The sequence below is a fragment of the Larus michahellis genome, chromosome 2, assembly GCF_964199755.1.
Source record: "Larus michahellis chromosome 2, bLarMic1.1, whole genome shotgun sequence".
Lineage (NCBI taxonomy): Eukaryota > Metazoa > Chordata > Aves > Charadriiformes > Laridae > Larus > Larus michahellis.
Genome location: NC_133897.1, coordinates 10,695,865 through 10,711,947, shown reverse-complemented (window position 1 = coordinate 10,711,947; position 16,083 = coordinate 10,695,865). Strand labels below are relative to the sequence as shown.

Here is a 16,083-nt window from a genome sequence, read left to right as displayed (position 1 = left end):
TGCCCTCTTCTTCTTGCAGTCTGGGTACTGGAGGTGGCGTAAAGCTGCTGCAGCGCAGATTTTCAACTGACCGCCCGCAGAGTGAAATCTAGGCTGCAGCCCCACTGGCTCCAGTACGGCAGCATTTCATACTTAATGTACAGAATACACAAAACGAGATCACCGAGTACTACATACTGAAGAAATAAGAGTCAGAGTATTTTCAGCAAACTCAAGTTCTCTTCCGAAGTTTCCTGCAGCTGCGTGATTCTTGCAACTACGTGACTACACCTCTCTGCAACTCGCGCTTCCCCCCAGCCTACCCCTCTCTGCTGAACTTGCGTTCCCGGCGGCGGGCAGGAATACTGAGCTCTGTCTCCTTTTGCGAAAGCAGAAAGCGTACTTTACCGGTCACAGTTAGTTGGCATGACTCCAACACCGTCTTCCAAATACGAATATTCAATAGAAAATTTAAATTTAATTTTACAAAATACGGATACAACACTACCCAATATAGCAAAATAATGGAGTTGAAAAATAATTTCGAAATATTTAAAGCATTAGGTTCTAAAATAAATAATGCTATCTAAAAGAAGTGTTCAGGTTTGCAATTAGGAGGAGGCAGTTCCACTATTACTGATCTCTTTTTCAGCTTCTTTACAAGTTCCATAATTTATGTAGAAAAATATACAAGAAAAGAATTTGGGGATAAAGAATAGGTTGGGTATGTAACATTTAACATAAATAAAAAGCCTAAAGCAAAACCAAAAAGAAAACCAATCATTTTATTTCTGTACATCAAGACTACAAATAGTATTTTAACACTTCATTTATTACCCAAATTAAGAAATTATACATTTTTATACGGTTACTAGTAAACATCTCAAAATCACTCAGCTTCCCTACCTTTAAAAGGATATTGCTGGTTACTGCGTATTAAATATGAGATCCAACAGTTTCCAGTAACAGCAAAATAGTTTTTTGCATAAGAGATGAATACAAATTTGATTGTAAATTTTGATGATTTAAAATATAAAACTAAAGTTCAGAGGGATGCACTTACGAACCTTAACAGTTTGAACCACAGTTCCTCTTTTAAATTGACTGCAGTTTGCATACGAATACCCAACGATGTGCCTACTACGAGAGGATCAGTTCCTTCCATATGAAAGCAATTTTTTCCCCATCTATCGAATTATATTAAGCAGCATATCCCCACCTACTTTTCTTAGCAGAAATACTGCAGGCAGATGGATATAGAAGCTGTTTAATCACAAAAAATAATGAATTTGACTAGTGTCTACGGCACAGATGTGGTATTTAAGATGAAAAGAAATGATAGGGAAGAGGAATGTGAACACCACAGGCTTCAAATATAAAAGATAAAGCCTGATAACTTTGGTTCAAATAATTTTAATAGTTGTTACATGTATATTTTTCCAAAGTGATGACTTCTGTATGTACTGCTTATGCAATAGGAGTCTGATACATTGAAAAAAAAAAAAAATCTGTACAGGCAGAAAAGACAGAAACAGAACAGAGGAAACATGGATAGTCACATCCATTTATGACAGTGTTCAAGTGATAATGACGCAGCCGAAGGTTGAACTTAAAATAATGCGAATCCAATTTCTCCAAGGTATTTCAGAAAGCACAAATGGAATACTATAAATGTTTTATCTCAGTGCCTACCATCTTGAGGGAAGGTAGTATAAAACAAAATCAGTTCTGCAAAACTATGATTTGTAAACAATTCTACAACGTAAGTAAAGATGTTAGGTTATCGGTAATGAGCATTTTCATCCTCCCAGTTCTGGGATATCTGCAAACATCTGCTTCACTTCCATCTAAGAGATTAATTACAGGATGTTAGCCCCGTCTCATCCCAATGTGCTGCATGGTACACAACTTTATTGCCAGTTTGTGAAATTATTTATGTTTGAACAGCACAAAGCCAAAGCTTCATCTTTGGTTCATTTCACTGAGATGTCACTGTTCTTTAAATGTCCTCTTTCTTCGCATAAACACAGAAAACAGCCACACTGCACACGGCATTCATTGTTTTGAATCATAAAGCAGTGTCAATGTAATATTAATTAATGAAAGCTAACTAAGAAATCGTGTTTAAAAATGAAACCTATTGGAGGACATTTGATAAGACACAAGAACTGCAGAAATCTAGACACAATTCCCTTAAAACTGCTTGGGTGTGGGTGCTGCTTATAGAGTAGGCACTGGTTAGTTCCTCTGCACATCATCCAAATAAGCGTCAGTTCGACTCAGCTGAGTTCAAATCCAGCAGCACATTCAATGGCATAAAGAAGCTTGCTTCGCATAAGATTTTCGTCATAAAACTCAGGAAGCTTCAGCAAGTTCATGCAGGTACTGGCAGTAGGTAGCCTGTCTAAATCAGATCCTCCATTGTGAATGCAAAATGCAGGATACAACTCCTGAAAAATGCAACAGGGAAACGCATATCAAAAAACACATACAAGCCAAAACCTACCCTGTAACAGCTGGCACGAATTTCTAGAAATAAATCATTAGATTAAAATCTGTCACAATAACATATTCAAATGTCATTTTCTTTTGTTCCTGATGGCCCCAAAAGCACTCTTGAACTGTGTAGTGCCTTCCTCTACCTTGTCCCCATCAAGATCCATTAATCTGCAAAACACAAAGCAATTTATCTGGTTCTAATGAAAAATAATAATTTGCCATTGTTTATACACTCTATTCTGCAAGTCTATGGATGCTACAGAAACAGTGAAACGCGAAATGGAAAAAGTAGTACAGAAGCGTGCAACAATTTTTTTGTTGTATTTGGGAGAAACAACCTGGGATTCACAACTTCGGACTCCTCTTACAAAGCCTCCCAAATGCCCGTGGATGCTCTTCATTCTGTAGGAACAGGAAAAGGCTGGGCTCCTGCTACACTGCAGTTCTCTGACAGTGAAACACGCTGAACACAGGGGACTACAGCCCACTAGCAGTAACAGAGGCGGATGGAAAAGGATGTTTTGTCGTGTTTGAATGACATAATGTTTGTCATTGTATAATGACATGGCCTCTTCTGAGAATTATACTTTCTGGTTTTTTTCTTTCCCGGCAGGGAAGACATTGTTTCTGCATACACAAAAAATCCCAGCAGAGATAATTTTGCTCTAGCTAATGAAGTGATGTGCTATGCCAATTTTATGTACAGATTCTCTAGTTGTCAAAGCAATGCTCTATGTAAAAAAAAGATGAATGACCAGATCCAATACAAATTATAGTACTACATCAATTTCTTTGTGACAGCCAAAAAAACCCAAACCCCCAAACAAATGAAGAAACCATGATCAAACACACCCTTTCAGCGTTTTCCTTCTAGAGCTTTAGTTTGTTAGCATACCCCAACATATAAAAGAAATTCTTCAAGAGGCTAAGTATCAAGCCATCATTTCCCTTCTACTCACCACAATATACAATGATCATTTCTCTGTTAAAATCAATTGCCTGATAAAACACTAAAGGCATTTCTTGCCCTAAAGGGATTTTTGTCTAAACTAATCTTTCTGCAAGCCTACAATTTATGAACTTCGAGACAAACGGTACTAATGACTTCAGTGGATCTGTTCACGTCTGAGATTAAGCAAGTATTTACACTACCGTGTTCCAGAACTCTGAATCAAGAGGTACTTTATATTCTCCACATAAAGACCTAACTTTATTTAAAGCAATTATATTCAGTGTTTATTTACTGAGTGATTATAAAGTCACTCAGCTGTTACTGGGATGATACATACGCAAGACACGAGTTGTGCATAGCGACTCTGTAATGATATAAATTTGTCAAACCCTGATTATTCTTCTGATGTGATAACTACTGATCTGAGGAACAGATTTTTAACACATTTTGTATGTAGTACTTAATTGTTTTAGTAAAATCTGATTTTTTTTTTTAAAGTTAAAAATAGTGAAAAAGATATTTATTTGTTACCTCTAAAGCACTGCTTTTGCTGGCAGGAAAGTATTCATTCATTTTATCAAACGCTCGCCTGAGATAAAAGAGCTCTGATTTTAGAAACTGGGAAAAAAAATCCCAGCTCCAAAGGCAGAAGGTCAATTAGATTCTAAGCTAAATTATTGTTCAAATGGAGGCCTTAAAAAGTATTTCATGGCTAAAATGCTGCATTTTTAGTGTTCCTTTCAAAATGCTAATTGAATTCCCCTACTTTAGCTTTAAAAATGGAAAAATGAAGTTCTAAATTGAAATGTCAAGCCAAGGGCACCATTTGTTGCATAATTAAATACTGTGCAGCGGGAAACTGCAATAGTTTGGAAGTGAAAAGTATCATCCATTTATTATGTGACCTGATTGGAACTTAACAATTTTCAACCATGCTTTAATGATTTTTTTTTCTGTCCGTAACAATCACATTTATTAAACTTATTAAACTTTAATTAGCTTTAGTAAATGTTATTCTAAGTCTGAATCTGGCAGTAAGAGTTTAAAATTTTGAAATGATGCAAAGCTAGACTGTGCTCTCCATAAGCTATGAATGTCGAGACATTTCCTTATCTTAAATTAAGATGCGCTAACTTTTAGAAAACCTGAAGGTTCCACAATAGAGAGCATACAGAAGATTTCAGAGTGAGAACCAGAAATTGTGTTCCTCTCAGGAAAATACAGCACCCATACTAAAACTGTAAACAAATTCTGAAGATTGCTTGTATTAATGTCTACCATCAACATCGATATATTCAGACAGTTATTTGGCTGGTAATACTCAGCGCTCCTGGGGCTTTGCACTCTTCATTTTCAAAGCTCTAAACCACACACTGTCACAGGCTACCAAGATGTGACTGCTGATGACAATACCAGTTACCCGCTTCCTTTTCTGGCAAACATTTCACGGCAACCCCCTGCTTTGTTGGTAAATCTGTGTTAACAAGACGCTTCTGCAAGCACCATGCCAGTACTGACCTAACTCCCGCCCAGCGCTGCCCAGCAAAGCAGCAGTGAGGCCTTTCCACTCTGCTTTCCGTTGCCGAGACTGCTGCATGTGGCTGACCTTGCAAGTCCGTTGTACAGTGAATTAATCTATTAACTTATTGCTGTCATGCTGAAAATTTGATGACTATTTTACTTGCATTTTTTCCTAGCCAAGTACATTAAAGTCAGGTTGAGGCCTATCTCCCAAATACCCACACAAACTTCAACTGTCCACATTCAGCTTCGCTACATCCTGTTGCTAATGTGTCACTGTCAGCCTTAATATTTTTAGACTTTTGATTCACTTCCTCCATCTCTTCAAATGTCAGGCTGGCAACCTCAAAGCTGGGTAGCTACATCTACATTTCCTGCTCTCCCCTTGTAATTAAAAAGGATGACAACAAATGGAGACTCCTCTTTACTTTGTTTCCACACAATTGTTTCCCAGTTCTCCCCTCATGACATGACTGATGTGTGCTGTTCTCTCTTGGTATCATCCCACAGCTTCCTAATTGTTCTTCCCACTGTCCTATAAAATCCTGTTTGTTGCCAGAGTACTGTACAGTGATATTCACACAGACTTGGAGAGTTTAAGAGCAATGCTTGCAGGCTTTTAAATAACCAATCGCATAAACTAATCAACGAATACCCTAGATAGGATTCATGTGATTAACCAGCCATCTCCGCTGTCTCCATATCCACATCTCGTCACCCCAGGCTCTCTATACTGTTCAAGGGGACCTAGCTAGTATGTGTTGTGGGATCTAAGACACGATTCATTTCATCCCGAAGCAGACACATAGAACAGTCAAATTACCAACTGAAAGTGCTCATTCCTCTCTTAGGTGCCTATAAAAGGAGTGTAGCTGAGCTACAGACTGCAGATATTGAAGGTGGAGGATACGGTGCCCATCCACGTGCTACCAGCAACCACGCAGCACTTGCTACAGCAGCTGGAGCATAAGACTGCATGAGGTTTACAGAGCAACTGCACCAAAGGGAGGTTTAAATAACGACACGCTGCAACAGCAGCGCTGCACACCCCTATCAGCCTAGGAAGAAACAGGAAAATAAACAAAAGGATAGACGAGGGAAGAGAGCTTGAAGTTGCAGCATAAGGGGATGGATGGAAGTCGAGGGAAAAGGGCCACGCTCCCCTGCAGAATGTGGCACTAGAAATGACTTTTCCACTTCAAAATCACTCTGCAGCCTAAAAAGAAGAGCTGTTTAAGCCACCAGGAGTATTCTTTCCTCACCTGTAACAACTGATCTACATACTAGTGTATGACAGCCCACATATGCTTTTATATGTTTTAAATCATTCAAGTGGCAAAGGTGTGCGAAGGAGACCGCTGTGATTTCAGTATCAGAGTGTCGTCTTGCCTGTTTTCCAGAGGAAAACTGTTTTTATGAGAAAAATAGATCATCAAAAGTTTGAAGAAGAAAAACAGTGGTGAGTAGTACAAACATCTAAGTTGTGTGTGTGCAAGAGGAAGGTGGGGGGTTGTTTCATTTTTTACTTCTGACATCTTTATCGTGTGTCACCTGCAGGACACGTTACAGGAAAGGGCCCAATTCCTATAGCCGAGAAGAAATTCTTCTAAGAATTTGCCTTCCAAGTAATTTTTTAAATGCCAATTAAACACGCTCCCCCTGTCCGCCCCCCCCCCAAAAAAACCAAAACCAAAAAAACCCCACCAGAATGAACTTTCACAGTATGATTCAAGAAAAAATTGTGCAAAATTCCAAATATGTTGTTTCCGTCTCCAGCCTATTAGGTATATCTGAATTCCTTGTTCCTATATAAAATGTTAGTATCTGTCCCTGAAGGACTTCTATAATGACAAAATGTTCATTGAAAACCATTTCTTTTACAAAACAGCTAATAAACCTTCAGGACTCACACAATGCCTGCATTCATTTCTTATGGGTTCATCTACCTATTTTATGTAATAAATGTAGGAAATTAGTTACTATCCACTACTAATTAAATATTGTATCACATTACCTTATAGCATGAAAATTTACTAAGCACAGGTACCCAAATTTTGTTTAGTAACAAATTTTTTTCTTACTTGTAAGCAACTGGATGATGCAATGCCTGTATTTATGTTCCACATAAACCCACCTTTGTGTTAATTTTACTAAATAGCACATCCTGTTTACAATATTAAACACACTGTTGACCACTGTACTGAAGGTGATGGTGTTGCTATGGAGCAATTTATTCTTTTATTTTCTTACAGAGAAGCACTGAATGTTCCTACGTTTTAGGGGAAATTAAGACCATGGCCAGTTCTTAGACAGAATTTTGCAGCCCAACTGAAACTCATGGGTAGAACATCCCCAGAATTTAATTTCAAAATGTCTTCAACTTGCCTCACCCTCTCTTAAATTTTATAAGCAGTACACTGAAGTTTTCTTCATACTTAAGCTTTACTGTAAACAGCAATCTAAAGATAGCAGCTAAATATTTAGATGCAAAAGTTAATGAGCTGTGACCCTATAAGCAGATAAATGGTAATTAGAAGGAAACAACACATCTCCCACTTCAAATGGTTGATTTAAGAGGTTTAAATTTAATAGCTGCTTTTATATCCTAAATCCTCTTTTGCCTGTTTTAAAAGACATCATTCTTAACTCAACCTGTTCCTTGAAACTGGTAGCAACACTGCTCCTGTACAGCAACGTGGAACAGTAGCAAGGATCTTCCACGACGAGAGTAATCGCTCTAACTGATGTGGTTTTAGGCTTATCAAATTTTGCAGTTAAAATAGAAAACAGCAGAACAACATTTCATGAAATATTTTACAACTATACTCGTAATACATGCAAGTGCAAACATTGAAGCTGTTCCTGTAGTCACAGAGGAATATTCTTCTCAAATTGTAAACGGCTGTAGACAAGAAAAGCTTGTATCATAATCTGTAGTATTCACAGAAACTTGACGTGTACCTTAAAGCCCAGAAGAGGCGGTCGAGAGCAGCTTGTTACAAACTTCAGTAGTTTGCGTTTCTCTTCATCAGTGAAGCTTTCTACAACTCTCCAGAATATTTTAATGACAGGATGGTCTGCTGTGTAGCCACCTACAATGAGATTTAAATGATTCATAGGTAGAATAGTTTTATGTAAGAAATAAATTATTCAGAAAACAAGTATCAATCTTGAAAAGCTTGGGGAAAATATTAAAACCAGCAGGCTTACACTGCTGACTTCCAGTATCTACAGATCTCTTTGATCACTGCCTTCTGAGTTTCTCATTCATTGCTTACCTACAGCTACTGTCTCCCTCAGCTTCTTAACTACAGTTTTCTTCACTGAATCCTATTTCTTTACTTGAAATTAACTTTATTTAGTTTAGCACTTACATAGTAACTTTGGATTACTGCCTTTTACTCCAAGAGTTTGCAAAACCTGCAAGACTCAGGATGGTTTTTTAATTAATCGACTTACCTTGAGGTAAGCTCAGATGTGAACTGATTATATAGTAGCTACTTTTTGATCACATTCATGATAAATGCAGGGAAAAATGAAGATACCTTGCATTTCTCACAAGGAAAAGAAATATGAGCTCTCTTCAGGCTGGCTGAGAAATGGTAAGTATCTGAATGCAGTGGTAGGAACAACCATCCCAAAGTCATTTGCAGACTTACTTTCAGGGCAACCAGACACAACATCAACTAACATCCATTTAGAAAGAGAATTACATGTTCTCTAATTATCTGGCTATAAACTTGCATTTAAGTGTACAAATAAAATAAACTGCATACCTGTATCTCCCAGCATTTATAGAATTAGGTTGTAATTTTACCCAATCTTCTGAAATTCCAGTCTCTAGAGATTTTGGCCAAAGTTAACACGAACGACCTGACAACTTTTATTTAAAAGCTGGGATAACAAGCAAGTTTATTTATTCCCGAGTCAGTCATAATACATTTTTTATTTAAGTAAAACATACTAACCTGAATAGTTTGTGAAAGATTTAAGGTCATCCAAACTAATAGGAACCTGGGCACCAGAAATCAAAACCTAATAGTGAAGGAAGTTAGACAATTATATTACAGGCAAAAATTAGCATTTATTTCTGTTTAAAGCAATTGTTTTCTGCAGTTTTAGGCAGAATTACCTGTATTTCCTGTTGATCAAACATTCGAAGCCATTCAAGATTCACAACATTGGCCAGTCCCTGACGGAAAGCAAGGCAATGCTGCCGAATTTGCTTGTTTAACCTGTAGTCTGCCACCAGATGGATGTACGCGATTCGGTTAGCGCTGGTAACAGGAATGTCTTTTCCACCGGGCTTCAGCTCAACCACCTATAAACAGAATAATTCTCATCATCTTGGTAAACTTTAATTCTGTGTGCTGTAACCATAAAATTGAAATGCAAAACATTCTAGTAAGAGATGCATATATTTGAAGTTTACTAGAATATACTCAAGAATATTCACCTCAAAATAAGATAAAAGACTACAACAAGTTATAAAGGTAGGGGGGGCTGTTTACTCGTAAGAGCCCATTCTATGTCATCCAGTTCTTAGACCTACACCTCCAAGCTGCTAATGCAGCTGATCGCATGGCCTCGTGGTTTATTGCCAGAAAGCAGATTTGGCAAAGTCAGAGCTCTTTTCTAGGAGAAAGTGGCTAATACTAAATTTACCACTGCAAATCACACAAAGTCAGACGAAAATCCTCCCCTCAGGCAAGCTCCCCCCTCGCTTCACATGCTGGTAACTGCCCTGGAAGAGAGAGTAGCCTGTATAAGCATGGACTTCACACACAGCGCTCTCCTTCCACTTGGATTAGGAAAGCTGTGCTCAACTGGCCAGGCTCTGCTCTGACTGTTTGGCGATTGTGAATTCTGCAGGATCACCTTATAGTAAAAGCAATGTCTGCTGAGTCAAAACTAAGATTCTGATACAAGCCTAATTTACAGGATGATAAGCATTCACAATTCCTACGGTGGAAAATCCAAATTATACATGTTCAGTACTTTCAATAAAAATACAAAACAAACAAACAAAAAATATCAAGCATACGCCTTGTTTTTCTACTGAGAAGCTTTTGTCCTTCAAGTACATCAAGACACCTTGGCATGGAAGAATTTTTAATGAAAAAAAGCAAAACAAAACAAAGATACTGTAATCGCATTAAGATATAAGCGAGGATCGATGGTAGTTGTTACTAAAACACTACTGACCTTGACATATTCTACTTTTTACTACAAAATTATAATTTTGTTGCGTAGCAGCCAAATCTGAAGGGATTATTTGAGTACCAAGAGGAGAATAAAAAAAACCTGAAAAGCCAAGATACTGTCGCCTTCTGAAGCCTTCAGAAAAAAGTCTGTTTTTCTACACTTTGGAGTCGGCAATTTTTTAATTATATTTTTTTTGTTAAATAACTACGCATTTCAGTTTGTGGTAATGATCACATCTTTAGAGCACAAAGAATTAAACACATGAACAGCTTCTTTGGTAACATGCTACCTAATAACGTCAGCTGTTCCAGCACTAAGCAAAATGCAAAGTGGTAAGATTAAAAAATTGCAGTGCTTTTGAACATTCAGATTTTTACTTGATTCATAGGTTTTTAAGGCGAAAAGAGAACATTAAGATCTGTGAATCTGACCTCCCAAATAACACGGGCCAGAGGATTCTGTCTAGAGATTCCTGTATTTAACTCAATAAATCCACAGATGAGTTAGAGCACATTTTTTAGAGAGACAGGCAATCCTGGTGTAAAGCCTCCATGTGATGGAGTATTTACCACTTTCCTTGATAAGCTAGAACAACCTGAATTACAATAGGTGTTAAAAATGTGTCTGTCTTCCCACTTTAATACTTCAGCTGCAAGCTTCTTGATTTTGTTACACCTACAGTAAAAAACCTCATCAATACCCCACCATCTCTGAGTGTAGGTAGTAGTGACTATGTTTAAGTCCTACTCCCTGAAGAATTAAGTAAAATAAAGGTATCGGTTTAGCTGACTCTTTCACTCCCTGCACACATGAGCTTGCTCCCTTCTGAGCGAGTCCCCTTCAACAAGAACTGTGGACCCAAGAGGCAGGATAGCTTCTTCTGGGGAGAGAGGCTCCCTTCCGGAGCCTTGGATGCCATGCAGCCGGCCAGTAGAGGGGGTACAGGCCAGTACCTGGTGCCACTGGCTGGCCTAAGGGTAAGGATATTTTCCTGGTAAAGTCCACAAGGAGTAGTAGTAGAAGTATAGGATATGTTCCATACCACGGTGTAAATATCGGATGAGAAGGGACCACTGTGCTACTGAGCCTTCTCCTGCTACTGCAGCCAACAACGCACTCTAGAAATGTACTGTGCTTCAACCACTGGAGTGGTTTTACTGTTGTCACTGAGAAGTTAGTCAATAACTGGATTCATATAATGATTAGAAAAATTCTAATTTCCACTTCGAGTCCAATGGATAAAGTTTGTTCATACCCATTGTTCTTATTTCAACATTGCCCTATAATTTAACCAGCTCTTTACTTTCCTCCTCAATTATATCCATGATGTATTACTTACAAGCAGCAACTTCATTAATCTTCTCCGAGACTTTTTCATGGAACTAAAATATGTCAAGTTCCTTTAATTTCCTCCTATAAAATACCATTTTACAAAGCCTAACAAGATCAGAAATCTTTCGCTTACTTCTTACTTTAATTCCTGTCCTCTTAAGTGTTATAGGACCTGAGCTACCAATGATGTTCCATATGAACAGATCATTGCTGAGACCTCAACACTAGTAATTCTTCGCTATCTGCCCTCTTACAAATCTTCTATATTTGTTTTGCAGAACTGCATAATTATCTGTTCTTTTGGCAGTACTGCACTAAATACAATTCCTCTCTTTGAAGTATGGACACATTGAATTTGGCCATATTAAAGCGTATTTGTATCACCCAACTCATTGAGCTTCTCTCAAGAATACAGACACCAACAATAAACCAACCAATAGTTATTATACCATTTGCATACAATAATTTCTATTTACACAAAAAGATGCTTGAACTGACTTCCTCCCTAAAATAGCAAAAGAGAACTACTGGCTGAGTGTTCTAGAAAACTGCTGTGTTTTAAGATTCATCCCAGCACTAGGTGAAGTAAAATGTCTACCCTTCCCTGCAGGTCAGCAAATAGAGATCACAATACAGATTAATTTATGCTTATGTTTGCTCTCCACAATGGTCTAAGGATGCTGGAAAAGCTGTATTCATTGTATAATGAAAGTTACTCTCTCTCCCTATAATGTTTTTCCTGCAAATCAGAGAAAAAAAAACCAAAAAACTGTTGTACTCTTTCTGACCACTATTTTCAGAAAACAGGAAAAAATACTTTCTAAAAAAACCCTATTTTTGTTTTTATTTTTATAGTTTTAAGTAGCAAAGCTTGATTTCTGATCCAGCAACACTTCCATCACTCCCCTGCTTCCCCCCAACCCTGCATTGCCACAAGTAAGCCTACAGCATTCATTCCAGTGATCTAATTACCCATTTTCAGGGTTTGTCAATGTGAGATTAATTCTACCACCGTTTTGTGAAAGTATCATCACAGTCTGAAACAGAGGAACTAATGTAGCAGGAATAAGAAATATATTATGCCATAAAGGCTAAGTAGGATGTAAAAAAGAGACAGAAAACAGTAACACTTGGGCTGTCGTTAAAAGTCTAGTAAACATAGATATAGTTCACTTTTTACTCATTCCTCATTTTCATGGCATTTTAAAGGGGCTATTGCAGAACCCCCACTTCTAAAATGACAGGAATGATTGTTGAAGAGTTCCTTTTCAAAAAGGCCACAACAACAATCTAAAATGATTTAACAGCTTACATTTTTATTTTTATCCACCCAATTTTCACCACTAGATGGTGCAAGATAGTTACACAGGACGGGCGAGAATATAAAACTTCCCGAAATGTGCAAACTTGTGTCATCACCTTATCTTCTAGTTTGTAGATCTAAGTTTAAAAAGTAAACCAACAACATTTTAACTTGGTTCTTTATCAAAATCACAGATTTTAAAAGCAATCAAATCACATATATTGTTTAGACAAGTATTCAGATCATTCAGACAATACCATAGAGAAATGAATTTGATTCCATAGTCACAATGTCTGTTTTCGAAATGAAGGGGAAATATCAAAATGGGATATAGAAGTCCCATATTTTTAAAAATCTGCAAGACAAGGTGCTTTGCATTTTTTGGTGACGTGGACAGAAGTACTGCATTAGGCCTCTGACTGAAGGTTAGACACACTGTGAACTACGGTTGCCTGCACCTACCGTTTTCTTGGCTATAAATTCAACTATATGTTTGTGCAGGTACAATACTAAAAAAACTGTGCTCAACTTACATTTATATTTCACTTAGGAAAACCACCACAGTTTGGGGAAAAAAAAAAAAAAAGAAAAAAGGAAATCTCCATTTTATGTGTGGTTGCAGTTCGAGTGAATGGTTCAGATGATCATTTTCAGTTATTACATCTATTGTTTTAACGTTAGCATAATAATGAAATAAATACACACCAAAAATCAGGAAAACAGTGAATATCACAGTATTTGTCAAGCAGAATTCAGGGGATCAGGGGATTATCTTCTGGCTTACTGATAATTATAATTTGTCACACAAAGTTGCTTTGTAATGTGATTATGGGGAGACAACAAGTCTCTGTTGGTAGACAAACTTAATGGAGATAAAGGGAACATTTCGAGGGTAAAGTGGGAAATATTTTAGGAAAGAATAAGGGACCTGTCATCTAGGTATTTTGTGTATGAAGAGGTAAGACATCTCCAGTGCAATTTCAAAAAACACTCTTAAAGTCAAGAATTCTTACAAACTTGTTTTTAGGACAGATTAAAATATTTTATCTTCTGTCTTGGACTCTGATCACTTTTGTTCACATCACCCCTAAAGTTTTTCCCCATTCTGAAAACAAGTAGATAAACGCTTGCTTTCTTTCTGTGTCATCTGCCTTCCAGATGTTCAGGCAGGAGTTCCAGGTAGGAGATTGCATTTGAATGTCTAAGAATGCCTTTGCCATAAGTGTTATAAATCTGCCTGAGAAGGATCAGTCTTAAATGTTTCCCTTCTGAAAAACCTCCAAAATCATTCATCTAAGCCACTGTATTCTAGTAAAGAAGTTGCCATGACAGAAACTTTAAGAATTATTTTTAAGGCTTCAAAATTTTCTCTCAGGGAAATTTAAAGGCAAAGTACTCTCCTTTAGTGAGTCAACATATTTTCAGTAACAACAATGGCATTCACATCCGTTTTAAAAAGCCAAAGAAGGTGTCCTGACACTCCACTTCTCTACTATATGGATTTAATAGAAACTGCGGCCACATATACTGTAGTGCTTCTCTGTGGATTTATGCTTCTACACTTCATTTATGGAGTCTTCTGATTATGGACTCTTCCCATATTCAACCATTCTGATCCATGCAATCTCAAGAATCAGTGTTTAAGAAGACTCACTGAGTACAGAATCTAACATTTCTGAATCATCCTCTCCTCCCTTGGGCAGCCACAAAGCTCACCCTCCTCACTGAGAGAGAGGGGGGAGGAAGCAAGGGAGGTCTGAAAAGAGGAGGTATTTTCCTGAATTTATTATCACGGAATCACGGAATCTTCAGAGTTGGAAGGGACCTCTAGAGATCATCTAGTCCAACTCCCCTGCTAAAGCAGGATTACCTAAAGCACATCCCTCAGGACTGCATCCAGGCGGGTCTTGAAAATCTCCAGAGAAGGGGACTCCACACCCTCCCTGGGCAGCCTGTTCCAGTGCTCTGTCACCCTCACTGTAAAGAAGTTTTTCCGTGTATTTGAACGGAACTTCCTATGTTCTAACTTGTGCCCATTGCCCCTTGTCCTGTCACTGGGAACCATTGAAAAGAGCCTGGCTCCATCCTCCTTAAACCCACCCTTTAGATACTTGTAAACATTAATCAGGTCCCCCCTCAGCCTTCTCTTCTCCAGGCTAAAGAGTCCCAGCTCTTTCAGCCTTTCCTCATAAGGGAGGTGCTCCAGTCCCATAATCATCTTGGTTGCCCTACGCTGGACTCGCTCCAGTAGCTCCCTGTCCCTCTTGAACTGGGGAGCCCAAAACTGGACACAGTACTCCAGTTGTGGCCTCACCAGTGTAGAGTAGAGGGGGAGAATGACCTCCCTCGACCTACTGGCCACAGTCTTCCCTATGCAGCCCAGGATGCCATTGGCCTTCTTGGCGACAAGGGCACACTGCTGGCTCATGGATAATTTGCTGTCTACCAGGACCCCCAGGTCCTTCTCCTCAGAGCTGCTTCCCAGCGTGTCCGCCCCTAACATATACTGGTGTTTGGCATTCTTCCTTCCCAGGTGCAGGACCCTACACTTGCTTTTGTTGAACCTCATTAGGTTCTTCTTTGCCCAGCTCTCCAGCCTGTCCAGGTCACGCTGGATGGCAGCACGGCCCTCTGGAGTGTCGGCCACCCCTCCCAGCTTGGTATCATCAGCAAACTTGCTGAGGATACACTCTGTCCCTTCATCTAGGTCATTAATGAATATATTGAACAAAATTGGTCCAAGTATTGACCCCTGAGGGACACCACTCGTTACAGGCCTCCAACTGGACTCTGTGCCGCTGATCACAACCCTCTGAGTTCTGTCACTCAGCCAGCTCTCGATCCACCTCACTGTCACCTCGTCTAGCCCATACTTCCTCAGCTTCCTAATGAGGATGTTATGGGAGACAGTGTCAAAAGCCTTGCTAAGGTCAAGGTAGATGACATCTACGGCTCTCCCCTCATCCAGCCAACCCGTTATAACATCATAGAAAGCTATCAGATTGGTCAGGCATTATTTGCCCTTGGTAAATCCATGCTGACCACTTCCAGTAACTTCCTGTTCCTCAACGTGTTTGGAGACGACATCCAGAATGAGTCGCTCCATTACCTTTCCAGGGACAGAGGTGAGACTAACCGGCCTGTAGTTCCCTGGGTCCTCCTTCTTGCCTCTTTTGAAGATTGGAGCGATGTCAGCCTTCCTCCAGTCCTCAGGCACCTCTCCTGTTCCCCATGACCTTGCAAAGACAATGGAGAGTGGTCTAGCGATAACATCTGCCAGCTCTCTCAGCAC

General features: G+C 38.9%; 1 protein-coding gene across 1 annotated transcript in view; it reads right to left on the bottom strand.

Annotated features, from left to right (window-relative positions):
• Nucleotides 1-745: 745 nt before the first annotated feature.
• UBE3C (ubiquitin protein ligase E3C) overlaps nt 746-16,083 on the bottom strand; it is a 79,525-nt gene continuing 64,187 nt past the window's right edge. Inside the window, exons 20-23 of the mRNA XM_074574136.1 lie at nt 9,084-9,272; nt 8,920-8,986; nt 7,913-8,043; nt 746-2,429 (exon numbers count right to left, since the gene is read on the bottom strand). Of these exons, the coding sequence (XP_074430237.1) occupies nt 2,259-2,429; nt 7,913-8,043; nt 8,920-8,986; nt 9,084-9,272 (558 nt within the window). The 3' untranslated portion in view covers nt 746-2,258. The remainder of the gene's footprint in view (nt 2,430-7,912; nt 8,044-8,919; nt 8,987-9,083; nt 9,273-16,083) is intronic.